Source organism: Anguilla rostrata, chromosome 9, assembly GCF_018555375.3.
Source record: "Anguilla rostrata isolate EN2019 chromosome 9, ASM1855537v3, whole genome shotgun sequence".
In the NCBI taxonomy this organism is placed as follows: Eukaryota; Metazoa; Chordata; class Actinopteri; order Anguilliformes; family Anguillidae; genus Anguilla; species Anguilla rostrata.
In genome coordinates this window covers 54,364,004-54,379,461 of record NC_057941.1, presented here as the reverse complement: position 1 = coordinate 54,379,461, position 15,458 = coordinate 54,364,004, and the positions used below count along the sequence as shown (strand labels likewise).

The window sequence follows — 15,458 nt, the reverse complement described above, 5'->3', positions numbered from 1 at the left end:
TCACCACAAACGTCCCTACCGGCACGTTCTCCAGCAGTGTGACCTTATAGGTTTGCTGGTCAAAGGCAGGTGCGTTATCATTAATGTCAAGCACTGAAACAGAAATGTTGAGCGTGCCAGATCGAGCTGGACTGCCTCCGTCAAAAGCTGACAAGATTAAGTTGTGCTCGGCATTTATTTCTCTGTCTAAGGCTCTCTGTAATATTAACACGGGGACTTTATTGCTCTCGCTATTATCCTGTATTTCTAAATCAAAATATTTGTTCTGACTCAAACGGTATGAACGTAAGGAATTAGTACCCACGTCAGGATCATGCGCGCTTTCCAAAGGAAATCGAGCTCCTGTCGTCGCTGACTCCGCTATTTCCAATCGCCTTTCTTTTGCTGAAAAACTGGGAGAATGGTCATTAATATCCGTTATATCCACCTCCACGTGCTGGACCTCCAATGGATGGTCCAACACCGATTTAAGACTGACAAAACATTCCGAGCTTCGACCGCAAAGCGCTTCCCTATCAATGTTTTCCTTCACCAGTAATTCGCCATTCCTTTCATTCACTGTAAATAGCTGTTGTTTGGATCCAGACACGATGCGTAAACCGCGCTCCGTTAGCTTCTCGACATCATATCCCAAATCCTTAGCGATATTGCCTACAACAGCCCCTGGCTGCAATTCCTCGGGTATAGAGTATCTTATTTGCGCGGTCGCTCTGTTCCCAATGCAAAGCAACACGAAAAATAACAGAGCGCTCCGCCCGCTCTTTACATCGCTCAATTTCATTGTGAATGAACACACATAGGTCCACAACACTGATTACACAGGCTGGTGATCACCGCGCGCTAAATTATATCCATTTAAAAACGGCATCGCGTTTGTACATTCCAAGTTTGAAGAAGAGGACTAAACACGGTCATACAACAAAACACCGTGCGCGAGGCGTCTCCTTTAGCTCCCTGCTGATGCTGGACCTGCGCGAGCTTCCACACAATGGTGGATTAGAAAGGGGCGGAGGCAGAAATATACTGTACAGTTTGAAAACAGTGACACCCTGCGCCTTCTTATCAGATATAACTTCAGCAACAATTTTAACAGGAAATTATTTTAGGCCCCTTCGATAAAAGCCGACAGATTAACAGACACATTATGGCCTTTCTTGGTTTTAAAATAAGGTTGCACACACCTTGTAATGAACTGTATTAGGAACTACAGTATATTTATGATAAAACCTGTGGGTGGAGCGGAGTTTTGATGACGCAGCACACTACATATATGGGGGTATTCGCCATTTTGTCGCTCTCTTATTCCTGTTCAAGTTATCTAACGGTGCCTAATCTGCATGGATTACGTGAGAATAATAAACAGCACGATTGTGCACCGTGAACCATTACTCTCTGTACTTTCTTTATCGTTACCTTTCTTACTAGAACTTTCTTATCTGTGAGTGACAGAGCTCCAACAAAAGTCTGTTACAACCTCAATGTCAGAATTTCCTAAATAGTTTTAGTTATACAGACAACTGAACATGTAATTTATTCATTTTATAATGCATAATTTTTTAAATATGCTTCAAAGAAAAATCAATTCCCAAAGTAATATATACATATCCATACAGTGAAAACTGAAGAGGAGACTAGAGGGTCATTTATTGAAGTCGCTCCAAACAGCGGCATCTGCTAAATACTGAAATGTAAATGTAATCACATGCAGTTTGGACAGTACAAAAATCCAAGAAACGTGAAGACAACAACTGGCAACTGACAGTGTCCAGCAAATTAGTGTTATGTTACTTAAGAAATAGGTCATGAACGCAGACGTACTGTAGAATAAAGTGTACAGCAGTTATATCCATTAAATTCTAAATTCTGGAGCCAGAGTGCTGACCGGGAAAAGAAAATCTAATCACATGACTGCTGTACTTACTTCGCTGCTCGAGCTAACAGCGAGAACTGGAGTTGGTGTTAAGATCTTGCTGCTTGTCTATAAAGCTGTGAGCAGTGGCGCCAAGTTACATGTTTGACATGCTGACTGCTTATGACACGAGCCATTTCAGTCTCTTAGGCCATTGGAAAGTGGTTTGTTGGATATACCGAGAGTAAGAATAAGAGCTGGCGAAGCTGCCTTTAGTCACCCGGGAAACCGCGGCAGATGGACTGGGCAGTTCCACAACGTTAGCAAATTTTAAAATTAGTCCTAAAACGTACATTTTCTTCACGGATTTAACGACTTGCACTAATCTTATTAACTTCACTTTTTGGTTTTTGATCTTGGCTATTTGGTTTTCTTTTTATTGTGTTTTCTGTTTTTATTGTTGTTTTCTGTTTGGTTTTAGACGCTCTCTTCTAGACTGTAATTCTTTCACGTGCTCTGTGCCCGCTTAACTTTGTTATGAACATGAAATGTGCTCTATAAATAAAAATGGATAGATTGATTACTGTTGATAATTTAGCACGTTTCATGGAAAATGCTGTAGTCTAGATAACAGCTGGACGATCACACAAGTCTCAGGACTAAGGACAGCAGCCAGCAAGCTGGAATATAACTGTGCTCCTTGTAATTAATAATATTATGTTATGAATGTTTCTAACATCGTTCAAATTAAACAAAAAAAACGAGAATACACTGGGAGACATAAACAATTCTGTCAGTGAACAAACGTTAGAAAAGGAAAAGCAGGAAATGTCAGAAAATTCATGTCGACGTCAATTGGATAGTAGAAGGCAATAAGCTCAAAACGTACCTCTCCGGAAGTTCTGCTCCTGTGATCTGGCACCATTAGAGTGTTCGCATTGCTGCCCGGAACGATAGCAGAACCGATACTCATTCTGGGCCCAACGAGCATGTAGCGTTTGTCTCCGGATCGGTACTGGATGCTGTGGCACAGTGTTCCGTTCCCGCTCGTGTCTGCGTAATTGGGGTCCCGGGAATATTTGGGAGAATAGTCAGGAGGTTTGGAGCACTGCATCGCGATCAAACCGATAATACTGAGCAGGAAAAGCGCGGAAACGGAGCTCAGTGTGATGATCAGATAAAAAGTCACATTGTTCTCTTCCTCGGTTTGCACCGCGCTTTTAGTGTCAGAAGCTGCAAACGCCTCTTTGGGCTCCACAGCCTTAATGATCACAGTCGCTGTAGCTGACAGTGAAACGTTCCCATTGTCTTTTACCACTATGACCAGTTTATGCTCCGCCTCGTCTGTTTCTGTGAATGAGCGAAGCGTCCTGATCTGCCCTGTATAGCGCTCCAAACCAAACAGACTGGCGTCTGTAGCGTGTTGCAGTGAGAACGATAGCCAGGCGTTGTATCCTATATCAGCGTCAAAGGCCCGCACTTTAGCCACCGAATGACCTGCGTTCACATTGCGGGGAATCTCCTCCACACCTTCAGCCGAACCGTTAGCACTGACCGGAGACAAGATCACTGGAGCGTTGTCGTTCTGATCCAGAATGAAGACATGCACTGTGACGTTGCTGCTTAGTGACGGTGTTCCGGAGTCTTTAGCGACCACGTGAAACTGAAAAGTTTTCAGAGTCTCAAAATCAAAACTTTTTAATGCATAAATGTTCCCATTTTCGGAATTAATATTTACAAAAGATGCCACACTATGTCCTGCGCTCACGTGCCCAAGTGAATACGAAACCTGGGCGTTTTCTCCCTCATCCGCATCAGACGCGCTCACGCTGAACATGGACGCGCCAGGCGCGTTATTCTCCACCAAGTACAAGCTGTATGGGCTTTTGGAAAATACTGGACGGTGATCATTAATATCTGAAATCTCCACTCGTATGGTTTTAATTGTAGACAATGGGGGGTTCCCGAGATCCTTTGCGGTGACGGTTATATCATACTGAGACACTGACTCTCTGTCTAAGGGGCTCTTGGTCACTAATGAATAGAAGTTCCCCTCAGAGGAAGGTTTCAGATCAAACGGCAGGTCTTCAGCTAAAGTACAAACTACCTGCCCGTTCACACCTGAGTCCAGGTCGGTCACACCCATCAGAGCTACCACGGTACCAGCAGGCGCGTCCTCACGAATCTTACTGGACAGAGAAGTGACGTCGATCTCTGGTTTGTTGTCGTTCACGTCCTCGACTTTCACAAACACATTACAGTGCGTTGTCAGTGGCAATGGGCCCTTGTCTGTAACTTGCACGTTGAGGTCATACAGGTCATTTTCTTCGAAATCAATTGGTCCTTTAACTTTGATCTCTCCGGTATTATTGTTTAGTTCAAAAAGCTCAGAGATCTTGCTCCTCAATTTACTTCGAAATGAATATTCTACTTCACCATTGGCCCCTTCGTCCAAATCTACAGCTTCCACACTCAACAGAGATGTGCCCAGAGAAACGTTTTCCTTTATAGATACAGTATACTTCTGCTGGCCACACACAGGCCCGTTATCATTGGCATCCAAAACAATAATCGACACGTTTAAAGACCCAGATTTCGGCGGGCTTCCTCCATCAATTGCAGTTAAAACCATCATGAATCGTGAAGTAATCTCTCTATCCAACGGTTTTTGCAAAATTAAGAACGGAATTTTACTCTCTGTGCTTAAATTTTCAACCTCCAAACGAAAGTATTCGTTCTGGCTGAGTTTGTAGAGACGCAGTTCATTTACCCCTGTATCTGGATCGTGCGCGCCCTCAATCTGAAAGCGCGCCCCTGTCATCGTAGACTCCGGAACCTCCAAGCGATATTCCCGGTCCGGGAAACTGGGAGAATGGTCATTCACATCCACTATCTCCACCGTGACGTGGTGCATCTCCAGCGGGTTTTCTATCACTGCTTTCAGATTCACATGACACGGAATGCTTTTACCGCAAAGCTCCTCTCTGTCTATTCTCTGATTCACAAACAAAGCGCCGTCTCTCCCATTTACCTGGAAAAGATCCTGCTTTGCTCCGGTCACAATGCGGAGATTCCGGTCAGAGAGTGTTCCTCGGTCAATCCCCAGATCTTTAGCGATATTCCCAACAGCAGTCCCGATTTTTAATTCCTCCTGTATGGAGTAGCGGATCTGAGCAGAAGTCGTGTTCCACAGCAGCAACAGAATCGCAAAATGGAGATATGTCCGCCCAGAATTCCACCTCAATTTGCGACACTCGATTTCCATGATAGAATATTTCAATTATTCCTGTGTAAACATGACAAATTAAAACAAAATTCTACATCTCCCTTTCCTTTTACATGTGACACATTAATCCGTTCATCCTTTCGCGAGTATACGGATGTTCCTCCTGTGTGTACGCCGGAGCTTCTCCTTCCCTGTTTGAACGCAGTTCTACCTCTGATTATGACGCGAGCTCACAATGGAGAGGCTGTTCGCGGATCACGCTCACAAAATTACTTTGACAACACTGCCCTCGTGCGCATTACAGCAAAAGCTGTATTTTTACAGGAAGGGCACATCGTAACTGTGTCCTCATAGCATCAAATTATAAAAACAATAACACTGATTTTAAGAACATGTGCCATAGCAGCAGCTGCGTGATATTCACCTGACTAAACATGTCAACAGGAGTGAAAAGGAAAACGTTTCTACAACGGGGTTGCATTTATTGCATGGATAGCTTTGTAACAGGTTCTAGAGCTGATGCAGACGAATATTGAACGGCGTACTTTCTGAAGCCCCAATTCTGTGTACCGTCTCAGCCGGATAAGTATGATAAAATATGCGCAATATATAAAAAAACTAAGATTACAGTAGCTACTTACACAGAATAAAATGATATTACAAATGATTTTTTTCAAATGTAAATGGAGGCGGAATGCACAACAGCCGATGGTCTCAAGACAATTATAATTCCGAATGATATCTACTTTATACATACACTGATACGCAATTATATTTACAATGTACAATTTGTATTTAGAAGACGCTCTAATGCAGGACGACTTGCTAGTTAGTACAGCATCAGGAGTTAACATTCAACATTGGCAGGGTGAACGAGTAACTTCTAAGTGCCCCAAAAGCAATACGAGTATAGGTAGAAAATGAAATCAGTTCGGATGTCTTACCTCTCCTGAAGTTCTGCTCCTGTGATCTGGCACCATTAGAGTGTTCGCGTTACTGCCCGGAACGATAGCAGAACCGATACTCATTCTGGGCCCAACGAGCATGTAGCGTTTGTCTCCGGACCGGTACTGGATGCTGTGGCACAGTGTGCCGTTCCCGCTCGTGTCTGCGTAGTTGGGGTCCCGGGAATATTTGGGAGAATAGTCAGGAGGTTTGGAGCACTGCATCGCGATCAAACCGATAATACTGAGCAGGAAAAGCGCGGAAACGGAGCTCAGTGTGATGATCAGATAAAAAGTCACATTGTTCTCTTCCTCGGTTTGCACCGCGCTTTTAGTGTCAGAAGCTGCAAACGCCTCTTTGGGCTCCACGGCCTTAATGATCACAGTCGCTGTAGCTGACAGTGAAACGTTCCCATTGTCTTTTACCACTATGACCAGTTTATGCTCCGCCTCGTCTGTTTCTGTGAATGAGCGAAGCGTCCTGATCTGCCCTGTATAGCGCTCCAAACCAAACAGACTGGCGTCTGTAGCGTGTTGCAGTGAGAACGATAGCCAGGCATTGTAGCCTATATCAGCGTCGTAGGCCCGCACTTTAGCCACCGAATGACCTGCGTTCACATTGCGAGGAATCTCCTCCACAACTTGAACCGAACCGTTAGCGCTGACCGGAGACAAGATCACTGGAGCGTTGTCGTTCTGATCCAGAATGAAGACCTTCACTGTGACGTTGCTGCTTAGAGACGGTGTTCCGGAGTCTTTAGCGACCACGTTGAACTGAAAGGTTTTCACTGTCTCAAAATCAAAACTTCTTAATGCATAAATGTTCCCATTTTCTGGATTAATATTTAAGAAAGAAGCGGCACTGTGTCCTGCGCTCACGTGCCCAAGTGAATACGAAACGAGAGCATTTTCTCCCTCATCCGCGTCAGACGCGCTCGCGGTGAACATGGACGCGCCAGGCGCGTTATTCTCCACTAAGTATAAGGTGTATGGGTTTTCAGAGAATACAGGATTGTTATCATTAATATCTGAAATCTCCACTCGTATTGTTTTAGAAGAAGATAATGAGGGGTTCCCGAGATCCTTTGCGGTGACGGTTATATCATACTGAGACACTGACTCTCTGTCTAAGGGGCTCTTGGTCACTAATGAATAGAAGTTCCCCTCAGATGAAGGTTTCAGATCAAACGGCAGGTCTTCAGCTAAAGTACAAACTACCTGCCCGTTCACACCTGAGTCCAGGTCGGTCACGCCCATCAGCGCAACCACGGTACCAGCAGGGGCGTCCTCGCGAATCCTACTGGACAGAGAAGTGACGTCAATCTCTGGCTTGTTATCGTTCATGTCCTCAACTTTCACAAACACGTTACAGTGAGTGGACAGCGGGACTTGTCCTTTATCAGAAGCTTGTATCGTAATTTCATAAATCTGCTCATCCTCGAAATCGATTAGGCCCTTCACTTTAATTTCTCCACTCTCTGAGTCTAAATCGAACAATTCCGACGCGTGGCTGATAAATTTATTTCCAAACGCGTAAGCCACCTTTCCATTGGCACCAGCATCCAAATCTGATGCATTAACTTTCACCACAAAAGTGCCTATGGGAGCGTTTTCCTGCACATTTACGGTATACTCAGTATTACACACCGGCGCATTATCATTTACATCTAAAACAACGATCGTGATGTTGAGGGTGTCCGATCTGTGTGGGTTTCCTCCGTCTAACGCAGTCAGCTGCAAACTGTGAGATGCAGCCGTTTCCCTGTCAAGAGATTTCTGCAATATTAAGAGAGGCATCTTAACATTTTGATTTCGATCCGTCACCTCCAATCGGAAATGTTCATTTTGACTCAGTTTGTAAAAGCGCAGACCATTTACACTCACATCAGGGTCTCGTGCACCCTCCAGTTGGAAGCGCGCTCCCGGCATGGCGGACTCGGAGATTTCCAGGCGGCTCTCTTTACTGGGGAAACTGGGAGAATGGTCATTCACATCCACTATCTCCACCGTGACGCGGTGCATCTCCAGTGGGTTTTCTATCACAGCTTTCAGATTCACATGACACGGAGTGCTTTTACCGCAAAGCTCCTCTCTGTCTATTCTCTGATTCACAAACAAAGCGCCGTCTCTCCCATTTACCTGAAAAAGATCCTGCTTTGCTCCCGTCACAACGCGGAGATTTCGGTCAGAGAGTGTTCCTCTGTCAATCCCCAGATCTTTAGCGATATTCCCAACAGTAGTCCCGATTTTTAATTCCTCCTGTATGGAGTAGCGGATCTGAGCAGAGGTCGTGTTCCACAGCAACAACAGAATCGCAAAATGGAGACATGTCCCCCGAGACCCGCTCCCTTTTTTGCAGCATTCGATCCACATGATGAAAGTTCCTCACTTGCTAAAGCGGAAATACTGTCAATAAATATAAATCCAAATGTCTATGTTCGTCTTCGGCGATGAAGATGCAGTCAGCCATGTATCCCTTGGACAGAATTCTGCTCGCGAACCTGCGTGGGTTCTCGCGCCCTCCCTCCCCATCCAGACGTGATTCTACCGAGGTTTACCGCACGAGCTGCTCACAAAGGAGAGAGGTGTTCACGGACACTGGGTTGGTTTACAGCGACTGCTTTGACAACACCGCCCCCGTGCGCACCGACGGAGGAGACGTGGGTTTGGGCAAAGAGTGACGTTTTGTGTGTCGGGTATTTTACTAAATAACATTCAGAGTAACTACAAGGCCATCAACTTAATGGCCATTTCATTCTTTGGAGAATAATTACGCGTTACAGACAAATACATTATGAGTGTATTTGAAACCTGAAAATGTGAAAAAAAAAATAAGATTTGCAAAACATTCCGCCACAGGCTTCGGAGCCAGCAGTATGTTCTCGTGTTTACATTACAGGGTTTATTAAAAGGGCAGAAGGTTCGAATCTCACGTGAGTTGTTGTTGCATGACCTACTGCGACTTCAGTGAAACAAAGAGTTAGCTTCATATCAATTGTAGTTTATGTTGTATGAGCTGCTCGGATCAGTATGAAGAGGGAATCTGCAGAGCAAATTAAAGAAGTAATTCATTTCAAATATAGAGAAAGTGCTCTATAAGAACGTTGCCAAAACATCAATGTCGTGATGTGGAAGAGAAACGATAAAAAAATTTAAATGACAGGATCTCTCAGAATTTGTCAGATTATTTTATTTATTTATTTATTTTATTTTATTTATTTTTTGCAACTTCTCTTAAACCTTATTGAGTACAATATCACTCTAATACAGAATCAAATTCACATGCATTTAAATAACGGCCTCTTCAGTGCTTACTTTTAGATTCGTTCCTCTCCTGAACATATGCTCCTTTGATCAGGGAACCACCAAAGTGGCTAAAACCATTCACTAAATGTGAAAAACGCGTCTCGATGCTTAAACGAGATGACAAAAGAGTCGCAAAAATAGTATACTCAAATATATCCAATACAAGATGAAGATTGAACTGTAGAGCAATTTGGTTACGTCACTCAAGATAGGAGCATCTGCTAAAATGCAAATGAAATCATCGGCAGATTTAAAAGGAAAAGAATAAAAATCCAAGCAAGACAAAGACGACCCCTCGCCAGTAAGACCGTCTACCTTAGACGTAATCAGTGTTACATTATATAAAAACTTATCATGAACGCAATAGAAAAGTAGAATAAAGCGCACAGTGACGTAATCCAGTTGATTAATCTTGAAAATGCTGCACTTTCCAAAGATTAAAAAACTCTTTACAGTCCTGTATAACGACTAATTGTATTTTTATTTACTTTTATTTTTCCATAGATTGCGTTGTTGCCGTTCTCGTTGTTAGTGTTAATCAGTTTAACCATCAGGGTCCAAGTTGAACTATGCGGTTGTTCCCTGTACTTGGACCGGTACTTCTCTCTAGGGTTTTCGTCATACTTGTTCCTGGTTATGGTTATACACTTTGTTGTACGTCGCTCTGGATAAGAGCGTCTGCCAAATGCCTGTAATGTAATGTAATGTAATGTAATGTATAACAGCTGTAGGGTCACACGGCGTTCAGGACCAAGGACAGCAGTAACTGCGTTGATGATGATTAATGAAATCGTTGTACTGGACATTCGCCCAATGAAACAACAGAAGACAAACATTTGAGCTGGGAAAAAATCTCACCGCACACACACTGGAACACTACCTATCTACATCACTGACGTCACAATATCCAAACCAGTTCGATACCGACGTCATTTGGGACACAAGAAGAAGAAACTCAAAACGTACCTCTCCGGAAGTTCCCCTCCTGTGATCTGGCACCATTAGAGTGTTTGCATTACTACCCGGAACGATAGCAGAACCGATACTCATTCTGGGCCCAACGAGCATGTAGCGTTTGTCTCCGGACCGGTACTGGATGCTGTGGCACAGTGTTCCGTTCCCGCTCGTGTCTGCGTAATTGGGGTCCCGGGAATATTTGGGAGAATAGTCAGGAGGTTTGGAGCACTGCATCGCGATCAAACCGATAATACTGAGCAGGAAAAGCGCGGAAACGGAGCTCAGTGTGATGATCAGATAAAAAGTCACATTGTTCTCTTCCTCGGATTGCACCGCGCTTTCAGTGTCAGAAGCTGCAAACGCCTCTTTGGGCTCCACGGCCTTAATGATCACAGTCGCTGTAGCTGACAGTGAAACGTTCCCATTGTCTTTTACCACTATGACCAGTTTATGCTCCGCCTCGTCTGTTTCTGTGAATGAGCGAAGCGTCCTGATCTGCCCTGTATAGCGCTCCAAACCAAACAGACTGGCGTCTGTAGCGTGTTGCAGTGAGAACGATAGCCAGGCGTTGTATCCTATATCAGCGTCAAAGGCCCGCACTTTAGCCACCGAGTGACCTGCGTTCACATTGCGGGGAATCTCCTCCACACCTTCAGCCGAACCGTTAGCGCTGACTGGGGACAAGATCACTGGAGCGTTGTCGTTCTGATCCAGAATGAAGACCTTCACTGTGACGTTGCTGCTTAGCGACGGTGTTCCGGAGTCTTTAGCGACCACGTTGAACTGAAACGTTTTCACTGTCTCAAAATCAAAACTTCTTAATGCATAAATGATGCCATTTTCTGGATTAATATTTAAGAAAGACGCCACACTGTGTCCTGCGCTCACGTGCCCAAGTGAATACGAAACCTGGGCGTTTTCTCCCTCATCCGCATCAGACGCGCTCATGCTGAACATGGACGCGCCCGGCGCGTTATTCTCCACCAAGTATAAGGTGTATGGGTTCTCAGAGAATACAGGACTGTTATCATTAATATCCGATATCTCCACTCGTATTGTTTTAGTAGAAGATAATGACGGGTTCCCGAGATTCTTTGCGGTGACGGTTATATCATACTGAGACACTGACTCTCTGTCTAAGGGGCTCTTGGTCACTAATGAATAGAAGTTCCCCTCAGAGGAAGGTTTCAGATCAAACGGCAGGTCTTCAGCTAAAGTACAAACTACCTGCCCGTTCACACCTGAGTCCAGGTCGGTCACGCCCATCAGCGCTACCACGGTACCAACAGGCGCGTCCTCGCGAATCCTACTGGACAGAGAAGTGACGTCAATCTCTGGCTTGTTATCGTTCACGTCTTCAACTTTCACGAACACGTTACAGTGCGTGGACAGCGGAACTGAGCCCCTATCAGAAGCCTGTATATTAATTTCGTAAACTTGGTTTTCCTCAAAGTCTATTAGGCCCTTCACTTTAATTTCTCCACTCTCTGAGTCTAAATCGAACAATTCCGACGCGTGGCTGCTAAATTTATTTCCAAACGCATACGTCACCTCTCCATTGGCACCAGCATCCAAATCTGATGCATTAACTTTCACCACAAAAGTGCCTATGGGAGCGTTTTCTCTTATGATAACGGTATATTTTTGTTTTTTACACACAGGTGCGTTGTCATTTACATCTAAAACAATGACCGTGATGTTTAGAATATCTGATCTGTGTGGGGTTCCTCCGTCTAATGCAGTCAGCTGCAGACTGTGTGATGGGGCTGTTTCTCTGTCAAAACCTTTCTGCAATATTAAAAAAGGGATCTTTGTATTTTCATTTAAATCCTCTATTTCCAGGCGGAAATGTTCGTTTTGGTTCAGTTTATAAAAGCGCAGACCATTTACACCCACGTCCGGGTCTCGTGCGCCCTCCAGCTGGAAGCGCGCTCCCGGCATGGCGGACTCGGAGATTTCCAGGCGGCTCTCTTTACTGGGGAAACTGGGAGAATGGTCATTCACATCCACTATCTCCACCGTGACGTGGTGCATCTCTAGCGGGTTTTCTATCACTGCTTTCAGATTCACATGACACGGAGTGCTTTTGCCGCAAAGCTCCTCTCTGTCTATTCTCTGATTCAGAAACAAAGCGCCGTCTCTCCCATTTACCTGGAAAAGATCCTGCTTTGCTCCCGTCACAATGCGGAGATTCCGGTCAGCGAGTGTTCCTCTGTCAATCCCCAGATCTTTAGCGATATTCCCAACAGTAGTCCCGATTTTTAATTCTTCCTGTATGGAGTAGCGGATCTGAGCAGAGGTCGTATTCCACAGCAACAACAGAATCGCAAAATGGAGGCATGTCCGCCGACAGTCCATTCCGGATTTGTGATAACTGAATCCCATTTCAATCCAGTGATATTTTATGGTTTTCTCTGAACAGAGGAGTAGGCTATACGAATCATCCACGGTCAACACAGTCAGGACGGATGCCTTTGGGACATTTTCCGCAACGGACCTGAGCCGTGTGGAACCGGTCTTCCTTCGCCGCGGCGCTCGCGCTTCTCAGTTGTAGTAGCTCTTTGTCAGGCAGTCGCGGGGCTGTGGGAAATGTGTTTTTATTCACGCGCATTCACGTTCTGTTTGATTATAGTGCCCTCGTCTGGACATCACATTTATAATGAATCTAAATATACATCAAATTATATTCGATGAGATCACGTTCATTTACTAAATGCTGTTGTCCTGAATACTTACAATGAAGGAGATGGAGAATTAAATCTTATTTGTGTGAGAAACAGCGCCAGACCTGACTATCAACATTCCCACACCGGCGTGTGTACGTGGAGCACCGTCACAGCGCTTGTTATAAATTCAGTTACGCTATCCTAGAACCATAGCCTACAACAAATCATAGACTCCTATATCATACCTCCTTATAAAACAATTAACACACTTAAACTAAAGACGCTTCATGCAATGTTTCGTGGGGCCTTCCTCGGGCGACTCCCCGGTTTTAGGCTAATCTTCTGAACTCTGCAGTTTAGGCTGACCCTTTCAACAATCAACGATTTAGCTATCTGTTTAGCCTACGGACTACCGTTGGTGCCATCCTCATAATCAGCACCATCATCATCTTAATATATTTAAATATTCTGATTATAAAAATCATGAATGATAAATTCACTGAACAAACTATCACTCCATATCAAACAGAGAGCGACAAAGCCATTATTAATGTGTTCTGTGCAAAAGCAGTTTCTGTATATCTGTGAATACATCACAGTGCATTATTCCAATCCTCTCTGTACACCAACTAGGAAATGTAGAGCCTGTTCTACATTTATTTAACTGAAATCACTTTTATTGTCAAGAATATTGTCTCACGCCGTTACATCTCATTAAACGATAGCTTTTGTGCAAAAACGTATATATTGACAGCATTTTCATCTGTTTTTAGCGTGATGAACACGTCTAATTTTGAAAAAATGTATGATATAGCCTTTAATAATTTAAATGAACGTCGACTTCTTCGTAAAGTTGATACAAAGGTTGGGCTTCACTATAAACAGAACTAGTTTTAGTTTTATGTTTGTATAGTTGTTTAGTTGTATGGCCTGAACTAAAGAATAAATCCCAGGTGTATTAATATTTATATGCTGTAGGCTACAGGAAAAGTAGAGTGAAACAAACAGGTTCGTGCAAAACGTAGAACGTGTAAATGAGCGATGCTGGGTTGGTTCGTCCGTTACACTAGTGAACACTGACACCCTGTGGCCACTGACGGGAACAAGAAAATATCTCGCGAAGGTGTACACTCTCCTCTCGCCTTTTATTTTCTGTTTCATGCATGTCAGCACGTGTCTGTGTGATGAACTGCAACACGCGCTTATCTGATTTAAACACAGAGACGCTGCGTGACAGAGGTTCGCACAGTGCAGATTAACGGCAGGATCGGAAACATTCCCAGACCGACTGGATAAGGGGATGCGAGACGCAGGAGGCCAAGAAAGGGTGTCCGTGACGTCACTCTCTGGGGGCTGCTCGCGGGTGCTTTCCTTGTTTTTATAATCCGCTTCTATTTTTAAACCGTTTAATTCGTGCGAAGCCCCCGGTTTGGAGATTAATTGGGTCAGCAGCCCTGTGTTAAGCCAAAAATCGCGCACTCATTACTGAGTGATTGAAACGGCAAACATGCTGACAGCAAAACCGTCTGACGCAAGAAAGACGTGTGCCTTTTACAACCTGTGATGTGAATTGAGATGTATCTACAATTAGTATTACACACTATTATATGATCTTATTTATATAAAATAATAAAGAAAAGTTGTGCTAATTTCGACCGCAAAGCTCTACAATCAAAATGTTCCTGACATTTTTCTTTAGTGTGGTGCAAATATTTAATAAATTATGACAGGGTACGTTTTAGAGAGCCAGATGTTTAACTTCTCGAACCAGTATTTCATAAGAAATTATCAGGTATTTTCTTGCCTGTTTAAGACCGAGAACGAATGCCCGGATGCGGATATGAGCGCGCCCTGCGTGTCTGAATATCAGATTGCAGACTGCGTCATTTCAGCGTGATGTGTGCTGCACTCGCGCTGCCTGCAGCACGTCTCCTTGGCAACGGAGCCGTGAGATGCAGGTCGCTGTCTGTGGTTCTGAAGCGCAGAATTTCATTGACGAAGAGAGAGAGAGAGAGACAGAGGAGGGGGGCGGGGAGGAGAGGGGTGTGTGGATTGAAACAAAGCGAGCGAGAGGAATGGCAGAAAATGGCGCTGGGATGGTGCTGGGAAATGTGATTGCGGGCAGCAGGGGACATTCGGCATTTTACGAATTTAATCGACGCACTTGAGTTAAACACATTATAGCAATTGCTGCGATATATGGCTGGGCGATGTCCTTTACAGTCTGTTATCAATACGTGTACATTTACATCATCTTATGTTATCCTTCTGGTACCCCCCCACACACACACACACACACAGGAAGAGGGAGTTGAGGGAGAGGGAGAGAGAGAGGAAGACAGAGAGAGAGAGGGGGGGAGGGAGAGGGAATGTGTGAAAGAGAGAGGGGTAGGGGGGATTGTTGAGATAGCAGATTCAAAGCAGCAGCAGTGCAGTTATGTAGAGATGTAAAACCCAACACCAAACGATGCCTGTTATGCGGTCTGACCGGTCTGAACTCACACAGCTTC

The 15,458-nt window shown here is 44.4% G+C and overlaps 1 protein-coding gene across 5 annotated transcripts in view; it reads right to left on the bottom strand.

Moving 5' to 3' along the window:
* The window catches only part of LOC135264290 (protocadherin alpha-C2-like), a 91,751-nt gene extending 78,849 nt beyond the window's left edge, over positions 1-12,902 (bottom strand). Inside the window, exon 1 of one of the 5 annotated variants that reach the window (XM_064353092.1) lies at positions 10,292-12,902. In XM_064353092.1, the coding sequence (XP_064209162.1) occupies positions 10,292-12,667 (2,376 nt within the window). In that variant the 5' untranslated portion in view covers positions 12,668-12,902. Of the gene's footprint in view, positions 1-2,738; positions 5,986-6,019; positions 8,581-10,291 lie in introns of those variants that run through there. The other 4 variants (XM_064353094.1, XM_064353086.1, XM_064353085.1 and 1 more) reach the window with 4 other exon arrangements.
* Positions 12,903-15,458: the final 2,556 nt, after the last annotated feature.